Source organism: Vanellus vanellus, assembly GCF_965231255.1.
Source record: "Vanellus vanellus genome assembly, chromosome: 7".
NCBI lineage: Eukaryota > Metazoa > Chordata > Aves > Charadriiformes > Charadriidae > Vanellus > Vanellus vanellus.
Genome location: NC_138912.1, coordinates 36,640,064 through 36,661,685, shown reverse-complemented (window position 1 = coordinate 36,661,685; position 21,622 = coordinate 36,640,064). Strand labels below are relative to the sequence as shown.

The 21,622-nt window shown below is 36.5% G+C and overlaps 1 protein-coding gene across 1 annotated transcript; it reads left to right on the top strand.

Annotated features, from left to right (window-relative positions):
- Positions 1–636: 636 nt before the first annotated feature.
- Positions 637–20,692, top strand: DNA2 (DNA replication helicase/nuclease 2; the record flags this gene model as incomplete). The annotated part of the gene is made up of 20 exons (XM_082486061.1): positions 637–833; positions 1,844–2,027; positions 3,757–3,902; positions 5,455–5,580; positions 6,480–6,699; positions 7,206–7,323; positions 7,622–7,787; positions 9,062–9,256; positions 10,240–10,470; positions 10,944–11,060; positions 11,144–11,253; positions 12,308–12,417; positions 13,406–13,630; positions 14,724–14,917; positions 15,016–15,105; positions 15,194–15,386; positions 19,186–19,275; positions 19,886–20,068; positions 20,197–20,382; positions 20,672–20,692. 20 exons carry the CDS (start codon positions 637–639, stop codon positions 20,690–20,692), a joined length of 3,102 nt encoding a protein of 1,033 aa, XP_082342187.1.
- Between the last annotated feature and the right edge of the window lie 930 nt (positions 20,693–21,622).

Sequence of the window (21,622 nt, the reverse complement as noted above, 5' to 3'; positions counted from 1 at the left end):
TGACTGGTGTTTGCGCTGGGCAGGGGCGGGCTGTGGGGCCGGGTGCGGGCGTCTGGTGTCAGCTCCGTCCTCTGCAGCTCTAGCAGGCATCGCTCGGCGTCAGGAGAGTGGCAGGCCTGACCGCTCCGTGGGAAACTTTGGCCATTGGCCAGAGGAAAACTGAGCCTTAAATACCATTTTTCTAATTGTGTTGAGGTTAAAGGTGTGCGTGGGGGGAAGTTAGCTGTGTTTGATGTACTTGGGTGATAGTGGGAATTCTTATGTGCTTTACAGTGTCCAAAGACATACAAGCTTTCTCACAAGCGCAGGGTTGCCATACTGTTATAATTAACTTCTAAATGAATACGAATACATGGACGCCAAAAGGAAGCACTAGCGACTTACTTAATATTTATGCCTCCTTCCTTATTTCTCATATGTCCAAATGATTGTTTTTCATCTCTGTCATTCAAAGAGACAATGTGGGAACATTACTAGAGAGATTTCCTATGCTCTACCTGCATAGAGCTAAAAAACCACACTAAATGTATATAAAAAATTGAAGAGGGTTAAAGTTGGGTTTATACTTGAAGCTTCCCTTCTTCTTGTATATGGGTTGGCTGTTTTCTTCTCATATAGTGTTATGTCTTTTCGTTAATGAGTTGTTACTTCAGTTTTCAGAAGAAAGTGACTGACTCCCCTGACACGATACTTAAGAATGGGTTGAACAACAGATACCGTGTGTTGGAAGTCAGCGTAATACAGAGAAACGGAAGTGATCCTGAGAAACATTTGACAATCACAGCATCTCAGTCACTGGATGATACAGAACTGTGTATTCTTAGGAATGGCTGGTAATTCATACAACAATGTAGATGTCTGAAAAAAGGATAAAATACCGGATTAAGTCAGTTTGCTTTGTGTTGCATTTGAGATGAGTTTTACTGTCTTAAAAGTGAAGTCCTGAAACAGCCTTCATCTAATGTAATGTTAGCAGTATATTAGTGTAATGGATATTTAACTTGTGGTGAATGGATATTGCTACCTTAAAGTTTTAATGTGTCTTTGTACAAACAAATAGCAAGACAAGAAACTCTAAGCAGTCGATTTTGCTTAAATATTGTTTTGCAATAATTAGAAGTGTTCTTTCTAAATGATGTACCCTTGTTGTACATACAAATGTACAAAGCTATATCTGTGAAACGTGGGGTTTTATGGGGTCTGTTAAAATCATCTTAGCTTGAGCTCTACTGCAAAATTTTTTTTCACATAAGGATAGAATTCTAATTTGGGGGCTTGTGCATTGCATGGGGTGTTACAGAAGAAAAAACTAGCTTAGTCTTTTGAAACACACGGTTGTGCATGTGCTATTGGGCACTGCTTTTGATTTTTCCATGCGAGTCTGAAAGATGGGAGAAAAGTATAAGACTCCACTTCCTGAAGGAAGAAATATCAAAGATATCAAGCTCTGAAATGTCTAAATCAATAAAAATATTTTTAGATTTTGCTGAGCTTCTGAAACAAGTAGAATTGTTAAGTAAAAAGGTAGATCTCATGTAATGGAAAAAGTAGTATGCCAGTATAAAACAACAATGCTGATACATGAATCTGTAATGACTTGAAGTCAACAGGATTTCCCTACATTCAGGCTGTCCTGATGCATGGTCCAGTACTTGAAATCTTCAAAGTTTTGTCAGTAAAAATTCCTTTATTCACTTTCAGAATTTATTTAGGTCAACTTCTTAAAAAAGAATCACAACATTCTCCCATTTCAAAGTATGTTGAATCTGATATAGTAAGGTATAATTTCTAATACATTGTATCTGTAGCTTGCAAACAGTGGTTCAAATGCATTATGTTACAGGGAGTCCATTCCGGTTGTTCCAGGAGACATCATTCATTTAGAAGGGGAGTGTAACTCTGGTACCTGGGTCATAAATGAACAATCTGGATACCTGGTTCTTTACCCAGATCTGCTGCTTTCTGGCACTACGATATCAAACAGTATTCGATGTATGAGAAGAGCAGTGCTGAGCGAAAGGTTTCGGGTAAGTGTTAATTCTAGAGCATCAAGTGTATTAATGGGTTACTGTTCCATTGAGACTGGTGGTTTAGCTCAATATTAAAACTGGCTGTGGTGCTGTAATACAAAATGTCATTATTAGCTAGTCATAATGTTTTCAACATAGAATAATTTGGAATGGAAACTGTCTGTCTCTGGTTAAACTTCTTGTTTTTTGAGAATTGAGGCTGAAATAATCCTGTATTCTTAATATAGCTAATGGGACAAAGAAGTAGTCTTCCCACTTAAAGTTCTGGCAACTTTTTGGATAATCTCTTGCCACATTTTTGTGGATATGAATCCTTGGTGAGGGATATGCTTCTTTTCAACCATATGAAAACATAAGCACACTTGGCCAAGTTAAAAGCCTCTGAAAAAATCAGTCAGTTCAGTTAAGAATAGGTGTGGGCTGATTCCGGAATCTGAATCCAGCTGCTGGAACTTGGAAATAGGAAAAGTTTCTTGTGGTAGTGTCCTTGCTGATATGTGGTTGGCAGAGAAGCAACAGCTGCCAGTTTCAGCTGAGGAAAACTTCCAGATATGGTAGTAATATAAATCCAAATAGGCAAGGAAGTCGTAATGGAGTGGTAAGCAGGCTGGCTGGGAGCCTGTGACTGAAAGAAGAAAATTAAGTACAGGAGATAAAGACTGTGAAATGGTGTCAGCCCTTCATTAGGGACTAATGGGAATAAACAAATCGTTTGGAAGGGACAATGCAGAGGATCCTGACTCTGGGGTAACACCTCTCACCAGTTGTGAGTGCAACCCACAAGGGCCAGTTCTGTAAACTATACCAGTAAGTACTTAAACCACAGTGATTAGATTTCCAGTTGTTTGGTGGCAGCTCATGCAGAGGTCATAACTTAGTACCACTTTCAATTCTTAGGAGTGGATAGTACCCAGTCCTGGTGATAGATGGGCTTCTGAGCCATTTGGGCAATAAGTACCTAAAGGGGGCTTATAGGAGAGCTGGGGAGGGACTTTTTACAAGGGCATGTAGTGATAGGATGAGGGGGAACGGCTTCAGACTGGAAGAAGGTAGATTTAGATTAGATATTAGGAAGAAATTTTTCCCTCTGAGGGTGGTAAGGCACTGGCCCAGGTTGCCCAGAGAATCTGTGGCAGCTCCATCCCTGGAGGTGTTCAAGGCCAGGTTGGATGGGGCTTGGAGCAACCTGGTCTAGTGGGAGGTGTCCCTGCCTATGGCAGGGGGGTTGGAATTCGATGATCTTCAAGGTCCTTTCCAACCCAAACCATTCTATGATTCTATAAGTGGAATAATTTTGTGTGAGTTGGTAACACACAGGAAACTGCGTCATGCAAAAAATAATATCCGTACGATTGTAAAGGTAAGCATTTGCATTAGGAAATACTGCTATTAATACTGCCCACAGGCAAAACTTGCTCAGAATTCATTTTAATCTGTGCTTTTGTTTCTCACATGTCAATCACATAGGGATTGTATCCTAACATTTATCAGGGTTGGGGTAAAAATGAGCAATTAAGCAATAGGAGAGACCCATTTCAATTTGGCTGTTTTCACAGTCAGGTTTAAATAGATATTAATTAGTCAGGTGAAAGCTGTAATGATCTTGCAATTAAATAAGTGCAGTCCATCATACACAGCAAATAAACCCCAGAAATTTTATAGAAAAGTTGGCATGAAGTGGGTATAAGTCTTTATGCATATATGTATCATATAACATCTGTTGCAGGGCTCAGAGTCTGGTTCGCGCCAAACACTCATTGGTACAATTCTTCATGAAATTTTCCAGCAGTCGGTAACAAATAACTTGGCAAAAGAAAAAGTAGAAGAACTAGCAAATAAAATTGTATATGGACAAAAGTATCTCAAAGAAATGTAAGTAGCAATGCAGGTGTCTTTTGTGTTTGGAAGACAGGGTAGGAACACTAGAATGAGCACATAAAGTTCTGATTTAAAAAATGTAGCACTAGTAACGGGAGAATATTCTGCCAAATGATATTGCTCAATGAAACTTGGGTATTCTGGTGGGAGGTGTCCCTGCCCATGGCAGGGGGGTTGGAACTCGATGATCTTCAAGGTCCCTTGCAACCTAAACCATTCGATGATTCTGTGATCTTTTAGTAAGATAATTCTCTGTTTCATAATGTAATTTAATTTGCCTTCCTTGCTGAGCTACTTCTATAGATCTGAACTATGCTTCTGGTGTAACTATGTGTGTGTTGTTTTTCTTTTTTCTCTGTGGCCAAGCAGGTTGGAGCGTTTGTGCCTGTAACATTAGATTTCCAGGCATCTCCCAAAAGAGTTAAATGTGATTGAGAGTTATTAATTTTGATCTTCAGGAATTGAACTTGAAACTTGTGGCTGACCAAGCATTGAGATGTCTGATATTTTCACATCTTTATGAGGCAACTTATAGGCTCCATTGTTAGAGGGCCTTCAACTAACTTACTTTCTCTGCAAAGCTGATAGAAATGCTAGCCAAATAAATAGTCTTCATATTTCCATCAGAAAATGACAAGATGAATGGCTGTCAGTTTGCACGTTTTACTGCAGACTTGATTAAAAATCTAATTCAAGTAATGTAAAAAAATATTATATCTAGACTATTATAAATTTTATGTTGGGGTGATGTCAGTATCTGTTGGCCTCAGATGAGTTGGAAGTTAAAATTGTAACAAGACGTATTACTCTAGCTCTGTTATGAAGGTAGATAATTTGAATTGTGACTGCTAGGATTACTTAAAGGCTGTTGTGTCCCTCTGGACCTCTCTGAAACTGTTGATTTGCAATTCCTCTTTGCGTATGTAGGCTAGTATTTGTTGGGATTGAAAAGTAAGTTACATAAGTCTGCTGGCTCTGGTCATTTGCACTTGTATGAACCTTTTTGTGCAAAACCCACTTGTCATTATTCTACAGCGACAGAGAAATCCATCATTTCCAGTGAATGCCAGCACTGAATCTAATGCCACATGATTGCATTCTGTTTAATGAGACTTCTGCTTTCTTGTGTGTTTGTAAGTGTAGCAACTGCAGAGGAACAACATTCCTTTCCAATTAAAATGGTCTAAAGCCTGTCAAAATATATGTGAAAAACAAGCAGCAGATCAGTGTATTCAGGCAAAAAGCAAATGGTGTCTTTTATATTTTTTAAAATGTTTTCAATTTTGCATAAAACTTAGGAATAGCCATTTTAAAAATCATGAGTCTGGTATGCCTTTCTTGCAGTTCTATTATTTTCATTAATTTTATGAATTAATCAATTGAGTTGAACCTTAACGAATCTGTCATTAGCTACCATTTATAGATATTTATTAAAACTTGACAGTTATTTCCACTAATCTCGTTGCTACTTGAGGCAAAATCTTGTTAGTACCAGCAGCAAATCTAATATTTCTGTCTCCTTAATGAGCATGGCTTTATTTTTTAGGTATCACTTAAATCTGAAACAAACAGAAATAATGCAGGAAGTGGAAGAATATTTGCCATCGTTTTTTAAATGGGCGGAAGACTTCATGCACAATCCAGCTAACCAAAATAAAATGCAACTAAAACTGTAAGAAGCCAGTATTAAAAGTTTAAACCATTCCAAGTTGTTTATCTTGTTTGGTTCACTTTTAATTTTTAGAACAACACTTTTAATGCAAATATGTTCAGTGATATGGAGCTGATAATGCAAATCTGTTCAGTGATACAGAGCTGATTCACGGCCTCACTGCCAAAATAGCTAGTGTTGAAAGCTGCACCTTTAGCTGCCATTGTGAGTACTGGGGTAGACAAGACTGAGGGTGAACTGACATTACAATCTTGTTGATCTGAAAATCCTTGTAAACAGTGTGGTACAAATTAAAAATGTTAGTAATTAGAAAAGCAAGCATATTTGATCTACTAAGCTAGAAGTTACTGTAAATATGTTCCAAGACTGCAAATCAGAATGTGAAACTACTTATTAGTCAAATGTAATTCTTCGCTAAGATAAAAGTTTATCAGTGAAACAGTGATTTTACTCAGCTGCTGCTGAGCTATTTTTGTCTATGGTTTCTTGCTGTTAATGGTAATAGCCATAGCGTGTTATGTTTCAGTGAAATGGCAGGTCTGAGTACAATCTGTATGCTACTTTCCAGTGTATATAATTAAACTTCTTGAAGAAACAAAGTGTTTTAGAGTGTGGTGATTCAGAAAAGACCAAAAACTATTAAAACCCGTTTAAGATTCTTTTTTAACTTCGAAATTGAGGTGAACAGCAAAGCTACCTGCCAATGTGCAATTTAATGTAACTTTCTGATCTGATGTTTCCTCCGTTAATGGGAAGATAGTTTGAGTGAGACTCGATGCACTTTATTTCTACAGCTAGTGCTTAAATAGCACCTGTAATACAAAAATACAGCACATTTTAATATTTAAATATTAAGAATTAAGGCAAATCATTAACTTCCAATTTCATTTTCTTCCTAGGTCAAGTGGTGAAAAAACAGAAGATTTATCTTCTAAGATAGAGATTGTAGATATTTTGGACATTGAAGAGAATATCTGGTCTCCCAGGTTTGGGTTGAAGGGAAAGGTTGATGTTACAGCCAGGGTTAAAATCCATCGCCAGTCTGGACTACAGTCTAGGATAATGCCGTTAGAGCTCAAGTCTGGCAAGGAATCTAACTCCATAGAGCACAGAAGTCAGGTACAAAAACCCCAAATGTCTAATTTCACTATCAGTGGCTACGTATACTTTTTTATTTTATTAGGTGACCTATTGTCTTCGGCATGTGAAACATTTTGTATGTGGTATAATCTAGACTTATGGATGGCAGATCTTGGCATGCTCAAAGCTGCAGATAGGAAATGAAAATGAACTGAGGAGTGATATATATATATATATATTTAGCACTTTCAAACTATAGTTTTTATCCTGAAATACCTGTTCTTTGGTCTCTTCTTATTACACTGAAATATTAGATTGAGGCAAACTGCTTCAGGAATTAGTGTCTTTCCAGATAGCTGGCCTGATCTAGAGGTAGCAACTCTAGAGGTTACAAGCTTCTGTTAAGGAAAGTGTCTTTTAATTGAAATCCTTGGTTAGGTGCTTACTACTTAAAGCTTCTTGATTACTTGTTATAGTAATGGCTGCCTAACCATATAAATTTTGGTTTTAATACATTGTAGTAAGTTTATGTATAATGTTTGTAGGTTATTCTGTATACATTGTTGAATCTGGAACGGAGAGTAGATCCTGAAGCTGGATTTCTTCTTTATCTTAAAACTGGTACTATGTACCCTGTTTCTGGAACTCGCATGGACCGAAGAGGTAAAGTTGTTTCCCATCCCTAGAAACCATAATTATCTTAACTATTACTAAAATGTTTCATTTTAATAAAAGTTTACTCTCATGAACATATCTGTACTTAGAGATGTATCACTTGGTATGATGTTACTAATTCCAATAATCTTACACTAAAAAATTGTTTTATTAATACCTCTCTAATACTTTGCTATATGAGTACTCGCTTCTTGGCTGACTAAACTTGATGGCTAGTTACTTTTGAGTTAGAAATTATTACAAACAAACCCAAAACCATCAGCTTAGTTTGTTCTTTTCTTGACAGAATTAATGAAGTTAAGAAACCATGTGGCCTTCTACTTAATGCACAGTACATATAAATCTGCCGTGGGAAGACAGCAGTCACAGCTTGCTGCTTTGCCTCCTGTAACTGATGATAGTCAAGCCTGTAAATACTGCTCCCAAATACTCAATTGCTTTCTATACAGCAGGTAAAAAAGAGTTTGACTTGTGTTTTTAAATAAACTTACATAGTTGTAGCTTTTGAGATTTTGATTTAATTTTTGTGGTTGATGGTTTCTTATTTCTCTGTTGAGGACTCTTGCACCCAAAAGAATGTTCTGTAGACTCCATTGCAACTTTTATAGTGCAAGTCCCTGATCTTGCAGAGACTTAAGATGTTTGCTTGGGTACACTTTCTGCAAGGCAAAATCTGAGATAAGTCTCAACAACATAGTTGATGATGATAACAGATATCTGTTATATTGAAGTTAATAATAATTATGATTTTAAAAAGCGATATTCTTGCAACTCTTCGAAATTGGCAGTCTTTTGAGGCCGAATCATGGCTGGACAACAACTCTTTCACTTGGACTCTATAGGAGATTGTTTCCCTGTAAGGTATCACACAAGTAATGGTACATTGATATAACTCTGCTAAAGTGTTATTACATTTCCTGTTAAAAAGTCATCACGGGCAAATATTTGAAAAATTTTTACATAGTTATTTAATTGTTTTAAAAACTGGTTTAAATTTTAGTCTCGTCCTTGTGCTGCACAAAAAAACCCCAGAACCAGAATTGTGTGCTGAAGAGATCAAATGAGATATGTTAGAACAGAAGGGCTTTCGGGGTGATCTTGTTTAAATATAATGCCTCATTGTTTTTAAAACTGTAGAGGTAAAAGTGTATGTTGAGGGAGCTGGCTTTGTGAGCATACACAATATGTTTTTGCAAACTAGTTTTTGTGAAATATTATTTCTAATATTCAGTTGTTACAGCAAAGGGATTATTACTAACTGGGTAGCTGTTCACTTTCGGTCTAACTTTTCACTTTGGTTGCATTTTGTATATGTAATTAGGTATAATGTCTATTGATATTTTTGAGATAAATTGTTTTGAAGTCTGTTTGTGTATTAACTATTAAATCCCCTTTGCTTAGTTAAATCTCAATATAGTATTCATATGTTACAAAAAAGGAATAAAAGATCAACTATCTAAATGTATACAGTACTGTCTTTGAAATGTCATTAATTGCTCTTTGATGACCTTGTCCTTAATAATTAAAAATCATAGAGATGATGTGAAGTTACTAATATGAGATTATTAAAATGAGCAAAGGATACAGATTCAACTTTATTTCAGTGATGATAGATTAATCTATCTGGTATGTTACAGTATATATTTAGATTGGCATTATGTACATATAGACTTGCAAGAAAAAAATATACGAGTTGACTCTTTCTTGTGTTTGGTTGTACTCCTAGAGCTGTAGAACAAAAAATGGCCAGTGTGTCTTTTCCTCCTGCTATGGTACCCATTATTGAAAGAGAGACCCAGCACCTGAAACACTCCCACTTAGAATATTTCAGCCTGTGGTATCTAATGTTAACCTTGGAGCTGCAAAGTGGAGAGAGTAAAAAGGGATATAAAAATATATGGATGATACCTTCTTTGGAAAGGTAAAATGCAATTTCTGACCTGGTACAAATGGCGGTCCCTTCAGTAACTAAAAATGAGGCAGTATCAACTTGTGTTATCACTACAAGGCAAACTAGATGTTTTCTAGTGCTTGTAGAAAGCATAGGTAGGCTTTTTGTGAGATGTGACCTAATGGAGACATGAGCCTAATAGATTTACTGCTTTTGTATTTGCAATATGGTATTTGTTTTTTTGTTGTTGTTAAGTCACACATGAGAAGCAGCAAATTCTGATCTCAGTCTTCAGAAGCAAAAATGGCATAATTCTGGTTTGGTGTTTTTTTTTTTTTTTTTTTTTGTCTTTGGGCACTGAGGCTGGGTGCTGACTGTGAGCCCAGTTCGTTGTGCTGCTTTCCTGAGGGTTTACTTGACAAACAGTGATGTGTTTTGGACCATACCCCTGGGTGTGGCTATGAAGGTGGATAAAAGCAGATTTAGGGCTCTTGTTGGCTCAAGTAGCATGTTATACATCACCTAGTCCAGCAGCTATGGAGAAAAGAATTGGTAGTTTGTAGGCCCATTTCAAGGCATCTGTAGAAGTGAAAGGTAGCTGAGTTGTTTAAAGTGAAACAAGCAATTCCATGAGCAAATATGGAATATCTTAGTGAAGTAGATCCATACATTTCAGTATTGTTTTTTTAACAGGAAATTATAGATAACTTTAGCCTAAATTTTAGAGTCTGTTCTTGGAACAAATACAATGGTTCTAGATATTCCTACAATCCTTTTTTTGTTAAAGTAGCTATTGTAAAGTGACTATTTGTCACTTTGTAAATCTTCCTGGTTCTTGTGTGTGTTTGGTGGTTATTTTTTTTGGTTGCTTTAGGGATTTTGGTGTGTGTGTGTGTGTTTGTTTTTGTTTTGATGTTGTGTTTTGTTATTGTGTGGGGTTTTTTTATATTTCTCTTACCGAGAGGATCTTAATATTAAAATATATTTCTTTTTCCAATTTTTTCTCTCTTCAGAGAGAAGGCTGGCGATTGTGTTGGAAACATGATCAGAGTTGATGAAGTGAAGGAAATTTCCGAGGGACAGTATCTACATTTTTTCCAACGTAGAAATGGTGCCATACCTGGAACAAACCTATTGGTTGGTGATCGCGTGGTTGTGAGTGGAGAGGAAAATGGTTTACTTGGTTTGGCTACTGGCTATGTTAGAGAAGTCGGTGTGACAAAAGTCTCCTGTTTGTTGGGCAGGTAATAGAACAAAAGGAAAAATATCTGTTTGAAGACACTATGGTACTGGCTTCAGGAAGGGTACTTCTAGGTGTCCAAAAAGCTCCGACATGTTCTGACTCTTCTTGCTGGGCTTGGGGAAGTACCCTTCAGAAATTCTCTTCTCTTGATTGAAAATGTCAGTACTTGGTCAGCTATTTAACTAGGTTGTTTGAATAAAAGCATGCTTGCAAACTCCACTTATTCATGTCCAACATGAGACTATATGGAGTGATTACTGTGTTAATAGTAACTTTCATTATTCAGACTATATTGTCTTTAAATTGGGCTCTAATCATGTTTTACTTAAATAAGTTAATAGCATGTTTCTTCTAGCTATTGCTTCACTCTGGGACCTCTGGAAGATATCGCTTAACACATAGTGATAAGTCTTTAATCATCAACATACTGCTTGTAAACACAATTATGTTGTCCCTGTTACTGTCATCCTTCAGGAATTTGTCAAAGCTCCCCAAGAACACCATATTTAGGTTGGATCATGAAGAAGGAGATTATGGTATAGGGGTCCCTTTTGAAAACCTTTCCAAACTGATGAAAGATTCCCCAGTCAGGTATGAAAAATCACATTAATTTCACACTTCTAATATTTTCAGGTAAAGTTTTTCAACTAGTAACTTTTTTTTTTTATCCACAGTGAAAGGCTCCGCAACTTGATAATTGACTTCCACAAACCACGTTTTATTCAGCATTTGAGCTCTGTCCTTCCGCCTGAAGCAAAGGAAACTGTTGCAAATATTTTAAAGGGTACAAAGTCACTTTCTCCAAAATCCTCTGTTTAGTAGTACGTCTCTGTAGCCAAAGCATTTGTCACACTAGTATTGTTTTTTCCTACTTTGGGGTCCAGTGATAACTTTCTGCTGAAAAATTAAAAAACAAGTTCTTACCTTGCATGTCTTCCTGTGATTAAATTACTCTTAAACTAGTTGGAAGACCTGACCAGATACTTGTTTAAAATTTTATTTTACTTTTGTTAATTGCTGCAGCTTGCAGTTTCAAACAGAGTGCTATATGATTAAAAGGAAGGAACAGGGAAGGCTCTTGAGATAGAGGAAGTGGACTTTGAGGGAGTGGAAGGACATTGGCTTTGGTGTAAGCATTCACTTGTATAATCATTCTTGCTGGCTGCTCTGTAGTGTGTGATGCTCTGTGGGACACTTTTCTTTTTTAAAAACAAAATTTATTTAGGTATGTCGCAGTGTCTCATATTTGAAAATATTTAATTGTTCTCTGACAGTTGTTTGTGAAAACAGAAATTTAACTGAATTCTTTTTAAGCAAATACAGCTTTTTATAAAAACTCAAAGATTTTTTTTTTTTTTTTATTAAGCTTTGCCTAATCCAAATAGCTTGAATGTGCTGCTTATTTGCATCAGACCGGGGAAAAAGCTCTGATGTCAAGTTTCTTCTAAACAAGATGCTGCTATATGTGCAACTCATTTCCCTTTGCTGTGAGCCGTATGTTTGAACATGAAAGTGGGTATGATAAAATAGAAATGCCCATACACGATATCATATGGAGGTGATCATTTAGGGTATTAGAAAAAAAGTTACAAAAGGTATAAGAATAAAAATGTCTTCAGTGATTTATTTCTGGGACTGTAATGTGGGTCCTGTACTAGGTGTCTTGTGTATCATGTTTAATATCATTACTTCATTAGAACCTACAGACTTAACTCTGCTCTATTCTTTTCTTTAAGGGCTTTAGTAGAGGAGGAGGAAACTGATTTTTTTATTAGCTTTAGCAATTATTACAATGTTTATGAAGTGTAGACATTTCATTTTGATTTTTCTTCTTAAAGGTCTAAATAAGCCTCAGAAACAGGCAATGAAACAAGTGCTGCTTTCAAAAGACTACACGCTTATTGTGGGTATGCCTGGAACAGGAAAAACTACTACAATATGTGCTCTAGTAAGATCATGTACCTTGATGTTTACTTTTTTTTGTGAGATTTACAGAATAGCATTAAATAAACTGTGTATAAAATATACTGTCCAAAGTTAGTTAGCATGACTTAGTCTACTGGTATCTGCATAATTTCAAAGAAGAAAACACATTTCTATTTACTTAAGGACTTATATTTTGTAGAACTAAAAATGTATTTTGTAGAGTAGGATTCTCTTTTGCTTGTGTAGGAATAAATGTGGGAGGGAAGAGATTGAAGTGTGATATTTAATAACTTCTGTGACACTGTAATGTTGAAATTCTTTGGCCCCAAATGTCAGCGTGTCCTCAAATCCTGAATTGCAGCTCAAAAAAGGACTCCTTGGGGAAGTCAGTAACTTGTCCATTGTAAATAGTATGAAACTACGGTGCTGAAGCTATTGTCAGCCTGCTAGCCATCTCCTCTAGTTGGTGGTTCCCTTTCCCTAGGAATCAACTGTAGGAGCATACTGGATTCAGGCTGTGGGCTGTTACTCTTGAAATAGCAGTGTCATCTCACTTGCAGTTGTCACCAACTTGTGGGGAAAGAGGAGACTGGAGAGCTGCTGCTATTATCAGATCGTTCTACTGAATTGGTTGTGGCTAAATTGTCATGGAGAACAGTGTTTGTGGGAATGGGCTGCATGACTTGTTCTTACAGTGAGGATCTTTAGAGTGCAGTTCCTTCTCTTCAGTGCAATTTGTGAGCATGCATGGATGTTGTTAGCTCTTGCTGTTTGCAGCATGTATAGTAAGTCTGCTGGTAAGAGAACCATCAGATCTATTGCCCTTATTTTGTTGACAATAATTAACTGGCAGATCTGGCCAGAAAGACTTCTACGTATAAATGAAGTCAAACTTGTTATTGGCTTCCTCCAAAACTTCTTGTGTTTTTTACCTAGTCAAACATGGGATTGCTGATTATTGTATATGAACTAATAACTCTTTCTTTTTCTTTCCCTTTGCCATTCATTAGGTGAGAATTCTTTCTGCTTGTGGCTTCAGTGTTCTTCTGACTAGTTTTACACACACTGCTGTAGACAATATCCTGCTAAAGCTAGCCAAATTCAAAGTTGGTTTCTTGCGCTTGGGGCGAGCTCAGAAGGTTCATCCAGATATACGGAAATTTACAGAAGAAGAAATTTGCAGGTCCAAATCAATTAAATCTGTAACAGATTTGGAAGAGGTCTATAAGAGTCAGGTGAGAAAAGTGTTTTTGCTAGCCCTGCAAATTATTAAGGATAATTACATTAGTAATCTGGTTGGTTGGATGCTGCAGAGAAGAAACATATTCCAAGGGTGTGTTACCACTGTAAGAAATCTGAGCTGAAAAAGATAATCATTCCGTGCATCGCTGCAATTTCTTTATAGCCGATAATGACCAACATTAACAGTCTGAAAGTTGAAAAGTATTTTTTATGTCCACACAAAGTAACTTATCATTGTAAGTAATAATTCCCAAAGACTCCAGTGCTTTTATCTGAGATCTTGTGTGTAGGGGTAGTGATTAACTGCTGCAACCTCCTCTGTGTATTCACATATTCTACTGTTTATCCCTCTTTCCCACTTGTGCTAGTTGTACCATTTGTGAAATCCACAGATGGGGAAGAGGAAGTGGTGTGCTATGGAGCTGATCTGACCACTAATTTTTGACTAAAAGATTAGTGCTATCTGTGGGAATATTAATACAAACCATAATGGGAGCTGGGTAAACTGTGAGTCAGTGGCAGCTTTAAATTAAATTCATTGACAGAGTGAAGCTTCATGGTAGCTGGAATAAATGCCAACTTTGCAAAAGCTGCAGTTTGCTTTTTTGTTGATAGGCATTGCAGGGGAATGATTGAAGTCACAAGGGATGTTTCATATTTTAGTCATTTCAGATTGCAGTGGAAGCACAGTGGTGGGAAGAATTGTGCTGCTGTTTTGTCTTCTCTTTGGAATTAGAAAATTATGTGTTTGGGGTTTTTAATTTTTTTTTTTACAGTAGTTATTTTGGCACACTTCATGAACTGTATATGTGTAGAACCTGATACCATCCTGAACACATGGCAGGAATGAGTTGTTTACTTGTTTGCTCTAAAGCTGGTTTTGTTTGTCATTTGCAATTGATGCAAGAATGTGTGAGGCCAGTATATATGTAAGGTGCACTGGTCTGATTTTAAGGATTAATAACTTGATTTATTTTACATTTTAGTTTAGTTTAATGGGAAATATATTTTTTCTTTTAACCTGGAAAATGTAGTGCTAAAAGATGTAAGGTGTACCTTATCCTTAAAGTCTGTCTCAATTTTCAGCCAGTGGTAGCAACATCTTGCATGGGAGTAAATCACCCCATCTTTGTTCAGAAGCAGTTTGATTTCTGTATAATTGATGAAGCTTCCCAAATAAGCCAGCTTATCTGCCTGGGCCCGCTATTCTGCTCCAAAAGGTTTGTGTTGGTAGGGGATCATCAGCAGCTGCCTCCACTTGTACTGAATGCTGAAGCAAGGTAAGATAAAATGCTGCTGGAGAATGATTAATAACATGAATTCTGGGAAGGGTCTTGCAATATTTTACCTGATACATTTTTGGTTTGTTTTGTAACAGAGATCTTGGCATGAGTGAAAGCTTATTTAAAAGGCTGGAACAAAACCAAAATGCTGTTGTCCAATTAACTGTGCAATACAGAATGAATAGGTATTTTAAACTTTTATTATATTGGGGTTTTTAATGGGGGCTTGAAACTGCAAGATTTGACGCCTTTTCTTGTTTTTTAAATCTTTAGTAAAATTATGTCACTGAGTAACATGTTAGTGTATGAAGGCAAACTAGAATGTGGCTCAGAGAAGGTGTCAAATGCCACTGTGAACTTGCCCAACCTAAAGAAATTGAAACTGGAGCTTGCAGATGCTTCAAATACATGGTTGAAAGAAGTACTTGATCCAGACACACCTGTGTGTTTTCTGAACACAGAGAAGGTAAAGTTTGTTATGTTCTCATTTCAAAATTGTATTTTGATGTAAGTTCTCAATACAGTCAATATGTAAAACTTCATACAGCTTAAGCATCTATAAAAATGGTTTTCTAGTTATATGTAAAATGTGCAACATACAAAGATGTTGTTAGTATAGCTGATCAATTGGGGTGGTACAGCTACTGCTGGAAACATAGTATCTAAGAGCAGCTGAAAAGTTTAATTCCAATGGTATTGAATGTACTGTAAACTTTGTTCTCATATGCAGAACATAGCTCAATGTGTGTAGCCGTATTGGATGCCCTTGCAACCACGGAATGACCTCATTTCCAGTGGCCGAGGGTCAGCGGTGTCTAAGCTGTGTGCCAATGGCAGGGATAACTGTAATTCTCCACTGAATATTGCAGATATTCTAGACACTGAAGTGTGAGGGAGGTGTAAGTTTAGGTGTGTCCTTTCATAGAGGCTCAAATTTTTGCCAGAAATATAAAACTCAAGAATGGATAAGAATTATGCGAAGAAACTGACTTCTGGGTAAAATGAGGAAGAGTTTAAGTGCATGTGGAAAAAGATTCATAAACTAGTACATATTTGTGGTCTCCAGTACTTGCTGTCACTGTAGTTAGTGACTAGATTATGAAGATCTGAGTCTGTCTTCCTCTCTAACAGCGTTTATGTTGATTCTTATTAATACTGTGTTTTGCCAATAATTGTACCAACTGATGATCTTTTATGCTGACCCTGGACAGAACTCCCCAATCTTTCTGTGCTTTTCAGGGCGTTCTACAGGATTCATTTTTTTAATAACAATTCTGATAGAATCTCTTCAACGATCTAAAAAGAAACACAGTGTTTACTTCAGTGACTTAGAGAAATTTCTGGAAATGCCTAAACTAAACAGAGGGACTTTTTCCAGGAATGCCTCAATAGCTGCTGTCCCTTTCACTGAAATGCAAGACAGTTGGTCCCAGGGAAACTGGCTGATACACTGTCCATCTATTAATCAAACCAAAATTGGTAATACGAAAGCTAGAGTTTCTGTTCCATTTAATCTTTTTTTCTTCCCTAGAAAGCCCATCTCGAGTCTAAGAAAGCTGCTCTTTTTGTAGAACGAGCAGGAAAATGTCATTTTCAAAAATACTCTTGGTTTTGTTGAGACATTCGGCTATAACATCATATCTCTTTGGACTTCCTGTCAAAACTCCCATGTTTTGTGGTAGTCATAGAGGGGGAAGATAACACCAACCAAACAAAAAAACTGAACCCCAAAACCCCACCAAACACAAAACCAGCATTTATTTTGTTTTCTTTGACTTTATAGTATTTTTTCCCCGCATACTGTTGTTCATAGTGTAACCAAGAAAAGCTTCTGAGGAAACATACTTGGATGGATACAAAAGGGGAAAAAGGAAAGAAACACTGTCATATGACACCAGGAAGCTTGCATTTATTGTTTGCTTAAAAAAAAAATAAAGCATCTATTGTTTTCTCTTTAATAATGCAACATGTTTATGACAGTAATTGGAAATCTATTTGTTCCTTTTCTGCCAAACCGTGTGTCAGTCTGCACTGCCTCTGGCAGCTCGTGACTGAATGTTGAAAAACTAAACCGTTGATTGAACGCCAGTCTTCTGAGTAACTCCAGACCAAAATTGTTGCTATGTTTTTTTTTTTTTTGTGTACTATGCTACCATAATAAATACAAAGGTAAGCATGTGTTCTCATCATCAGCATGACCTAGCTTTTAGAATTTTTTTTCCTGCTAAAATAGTTTTTGCGTAGTCTTTGGCTATATTGTTACTAGCATGGATAGAAACCAACTGTTTGTTAAAACAGTGCTTTTCTGCTTGAAGGGGACACATGCAAGGCTGGAGGCTTCTTAGGTGTGATGTTTTCAGATAATTAAATTAAAAAAACAAAAACCAAACAAAAAGAAACAAAAAAAACCCCAACAACAACAAAAAAAAAAACCCAAACCCAAAACAGCACAGCTCTAACAGTATAGCTTAATTCAGCTGTGATAGGAGAGGTCATAACAACAGGTAGATTAAGTGCATGATGGCAGTGTAAAAACAAGTTAGCTTAGAGTAAGTATTAAGCTGTGTAGCTGTTGAGACACAAGTTATGGAGAAACTGCTGTTTTGGAAAAGGCAACGGAATTTTCTAATGTGAAGGAAGAATGCTTTCTGCTTCTATCATCTAAGCAACATGCTGAAAACACACTACGTCATGTAAAAGAAGCTTGGAGGACACTGCAGAAAAATAGGATATGTAGTATGTAGTACGCTACTTAAGCAACACAATGCAGACTACTTTTTTTTGCACGTGGCTGGAATCCTAATATAAATAAACTATTAATATATGCATATGCAATATAATAATATTAATAATATGCAGCCTCAAAAAAATGGCTATGTAGAGTTGGCAGCAGTATCACATATGGGTTTGTCAATGTCTATTAGATTATTTTTTTGTTCATTTGAGGTGCTTTAGTGTTGATAGGCATCCAACATAGATTACACTTTATGAGCTACCCAGTCAGTCGAATTCCTGGATTTGTGAAGCTTTTGATGCATGTTGTACACTGCCAGATTCTGTACGTGTGCAGTGGTACTGTTCTAGCAAGCAGATACCACTTACCTGGAATATTCTTACAAATATTAACTATGTATTACTTTACCCTATTATAGCCATCTCCAAATTCAGCCATTCAGATGATATTGGGGTGGTTGTTCAGAGAAGTAAAACTAGTTGTAGCAGGATTCCAAGAGTGTTGCTTTAAGACAGACTATAGCACCTCCTATTTTAAGTGGCAATGCTGTCATAAAAATTTAGAAGGAAAACCGAACAGAGTGGCATCTAAGAAAACAAAGTTGATGTATGTTACAGAGTAACAGAGGCAAATAGTGGAATAGGTGAAGTAGTAAATGGCAGTAAATGAAACGCTGAGCCAGAAAGCAGAGGCAGATTTTGGACTGCAGAGGTTTTTGTTACTTGACCCCAGATGTTTAGCTGCATACCGGTTTACTAGAAGGACAACATCAGGGACATTCATTGCTAATGATACCACTTAAACTTTAGAGAAGACAAGAGCTAAGGAAAGAGTATAAATTAGAAAGCTGCGATACCAAAGTGACAAGAGTTTACATTCTAAGCTTGTTTCTGGCTTTCTGGTCTCATTCATACATGATGCAGGGAAAGGGAGTTAATAGTTAAATTGAGTGAGTACCTTTTTGAAACAAACAAAAAAATATAGAAATTTGGAAGTAAAGTTTAATACTACTATTTTGGATAGTTCTTCATATAGTTTTTAATGTAGACTTTTAAACACTTAAATGAAAAAAAAAAAAATCCTTTCCACTGAGGAAATAGGGAAAATTGACTGTAAACATTGTATGGAAAGCCTTAAAACAAAGTCCCATGTAAAATACAGTTTGCTCTTTTACCTTGTCAGGCTGGGAAATGTCTTTTTTTTTTTTTTTTTTTTATGTTATTTATATTGTGTGAACTGTAAAGTCAGATGATCAAGCTTTGGCAGTTTCTTTAAGATGACTTGCTAGTACTAGAAACTCATTTCAGCAGATTGTTTCAACTTGTTTTGCAAATGCAGTATTCTGCAGTTGCCGCATAGGCTCTTATACTGTGTAAAATTTGGCTTATACTGTGTAAAATTTGGCATTTAGCCTTACTTTTTGTTAAAACTGTTACTATAAAAGCACATGTGATATGGTGAGTTAGGGATCAGAATATAGTATGTAATTGTAGACAGCAAGAGTCATTATTTTCCATTTATATTTTTAAAGGTCCCAGCACCAGAACATGCAGAAAAAGGTGGTGTAAGTAATGTGACAGAAGCTAAACTAGTACTCTTCCTCACATCCTTATTTATTAAGGTATCTTTTACTTTATTACATCGTTCAGAGGGATGGCTTCATAACCGTTTGGACGCTGCTATAGTAATGGCAACTATATGTGTTGGGTTATTGTTTGAGGGATAATCTGAAGGGTGAATTGAAGATTGGCTACATGTCAGTATGGTGAGGAGCTTGAGGTCCACATTCAGTTCCCTGTCCCTTTCCTGGTTGGATTTGCAATGCAAAAAAAGCTGGATGCCAAATTCTTTTAAGAGATGAGGACTTTCTTGTGATGGAGGGGAGAGGATTTGCCTTTCTTCCTTATTTCATCCAGTCAACTTCAGGACTAGTACATACCAGGAGTTCTGAATGTTCGCCTCACAGTTTGAGGAAGAAAGGAAAATGTGGATTTCGAGGATATCTGTCTCTGTGCTAGGTTAAGACGAAGCTTGGGAGCTTGCAGTAACTAATATTTTCTTTAGTTAATACCAGTTGTACCTAGAGTTCCATTGACGACTTAGTGTAGATACAGTTTCTTGCAGCGCTGTTTAAAAAAACAAAACTAAATCCTTGAGGGTCTTCTGACAGTAATGAGTATCCTAAGCTAACTGCAGTGACAATTGTTTTTTCTTCTTTCTTCTTCATTCAGGCTGGCTGTAAGCCTTCAGACATTGGCATTATATCACCATACAGGCATCAATTAAAAACAATCAGTGATTTGATGGCAAAATTGAAGGAGAACAGAGTGGAAGTCAACACAGTAGACAAATACCAAGGAAGAGACAAAAGCATCATAATTGTATCATTCGTTAGGAACAGTAATGATGAAAATGTAAGTTGGTCATACGAACTTTGTATCAGTCAATTCTAACAGATGCATTTTGAAAATTAGGTTTTTATCTAAATTAAATTCTGAAATTTAACTAGGAAAAATAAAAGCAGACTATGTTTATTTAACAGCTTGGCACCCTCCTGAAGGACTGGCGACGCCTTAACGTGGCTATCACGAGAGCCAAGCACAAACTAATCATGGTGGGCTGTGTTCCATCCCTGTGCCGCTATTCCCCTTTAGAGAAGCTGCTCCGCCATTTGCAGTCTGAGGCAATGATATCCTTTTTCTCCACGCTATTTAGTGAAAGGGGAAAGGTAAGATTGACTTACTGAGATAAGGATGGGAAGATCGATTTATTTTTTTTTTTTTTTTTTTTTTTTTGGCTGTACCTTTAACACTTTTTGCAACACTGTACAAAATGTGCTAATTAAATATGCCAAAGATATACTTGAGATCGAGCTAATAGATGGATTTAGAACCTTCACTATCTTCAGGAGTAGAAAAGTCCATGATGATTTGCAAGTCACCTTTGGTGTAATTTATTTTAATTTTGAGGCCTGAATTTTTAATGTCTAATGATTTTGCATTTTTATATCATCCTAGTTTCTTGGCATCTTAATGTGATTGTTTTCCTCAGATGTATCATGCATTTAAACACATCTGGGGAGAGAATGGTTCATGAATAATGTTGCTAGAACAGAAAACGGTGTAACTTTCAGATGAGTTGTGAATTTTCTTTCTTTCTCTCTGGCATTGAGAGAAGACTCGGAGTTTGTTCTAGCTGTGGCCGTTTCCATCTCTTATTTAAAGAGGAAAAACCTTGTTAGCTGCTTTCTTTGCAAACACCAATACATATTCAAACAGGTTTTGTGTTTTTGTGAAAGCGCTACGTTATCAAAATGCTTCCTTAACTTGCTACATCATCAATCTTCCAGCAGGGGCTCATGAAAGTATCCACAAGTGTAACATTTTATGATTGTGAAGATGGAGAGTTTTACAGGCATTTGTATGTTTTCTTCTGGTCCTGCTTAATGTAAATAACTGGTTAGTGTGGGGTGTGAGTGCTGATGTGCACTGTTTAGTATGAATGAAGCTAAACTGGAAATCATATTTGATGATTTTAAAGGTTTCTTTTCAGTATAATAATACACATTCCTTTGTTTAATAAAGTGATTGTTAAGCTGGTCGCTTTAGTACCAGTGTACTTGTAACAAACCAGAAACAGGAAGTACTCTGTTCCTTCCGATACTGGATAGCTACTTCTATATTTACTTTTACCTTGATAAACAGTTATCTGCATAAGTGAATGGGGAAACACTTGAGGAGGAGGAGAGAGTAAACTAATGCTGCATTGAGTCATAGTTTTCTGGGTTCAGTTTGGTTTTAAAGACTTTAAAATGCAGTTTAGATACAGTAACTCAATTTATTATAATTCCTAATTAAGATGCTTTGTTGTGCTGTTTGGAAAAAAAAATAGGAAAAACTTCTTTCTCTTCAAAGCCTCACATCCTTCTTTAAAGTGTGCTTCTGGTTTTTTAAATACTGAAGTCTTTT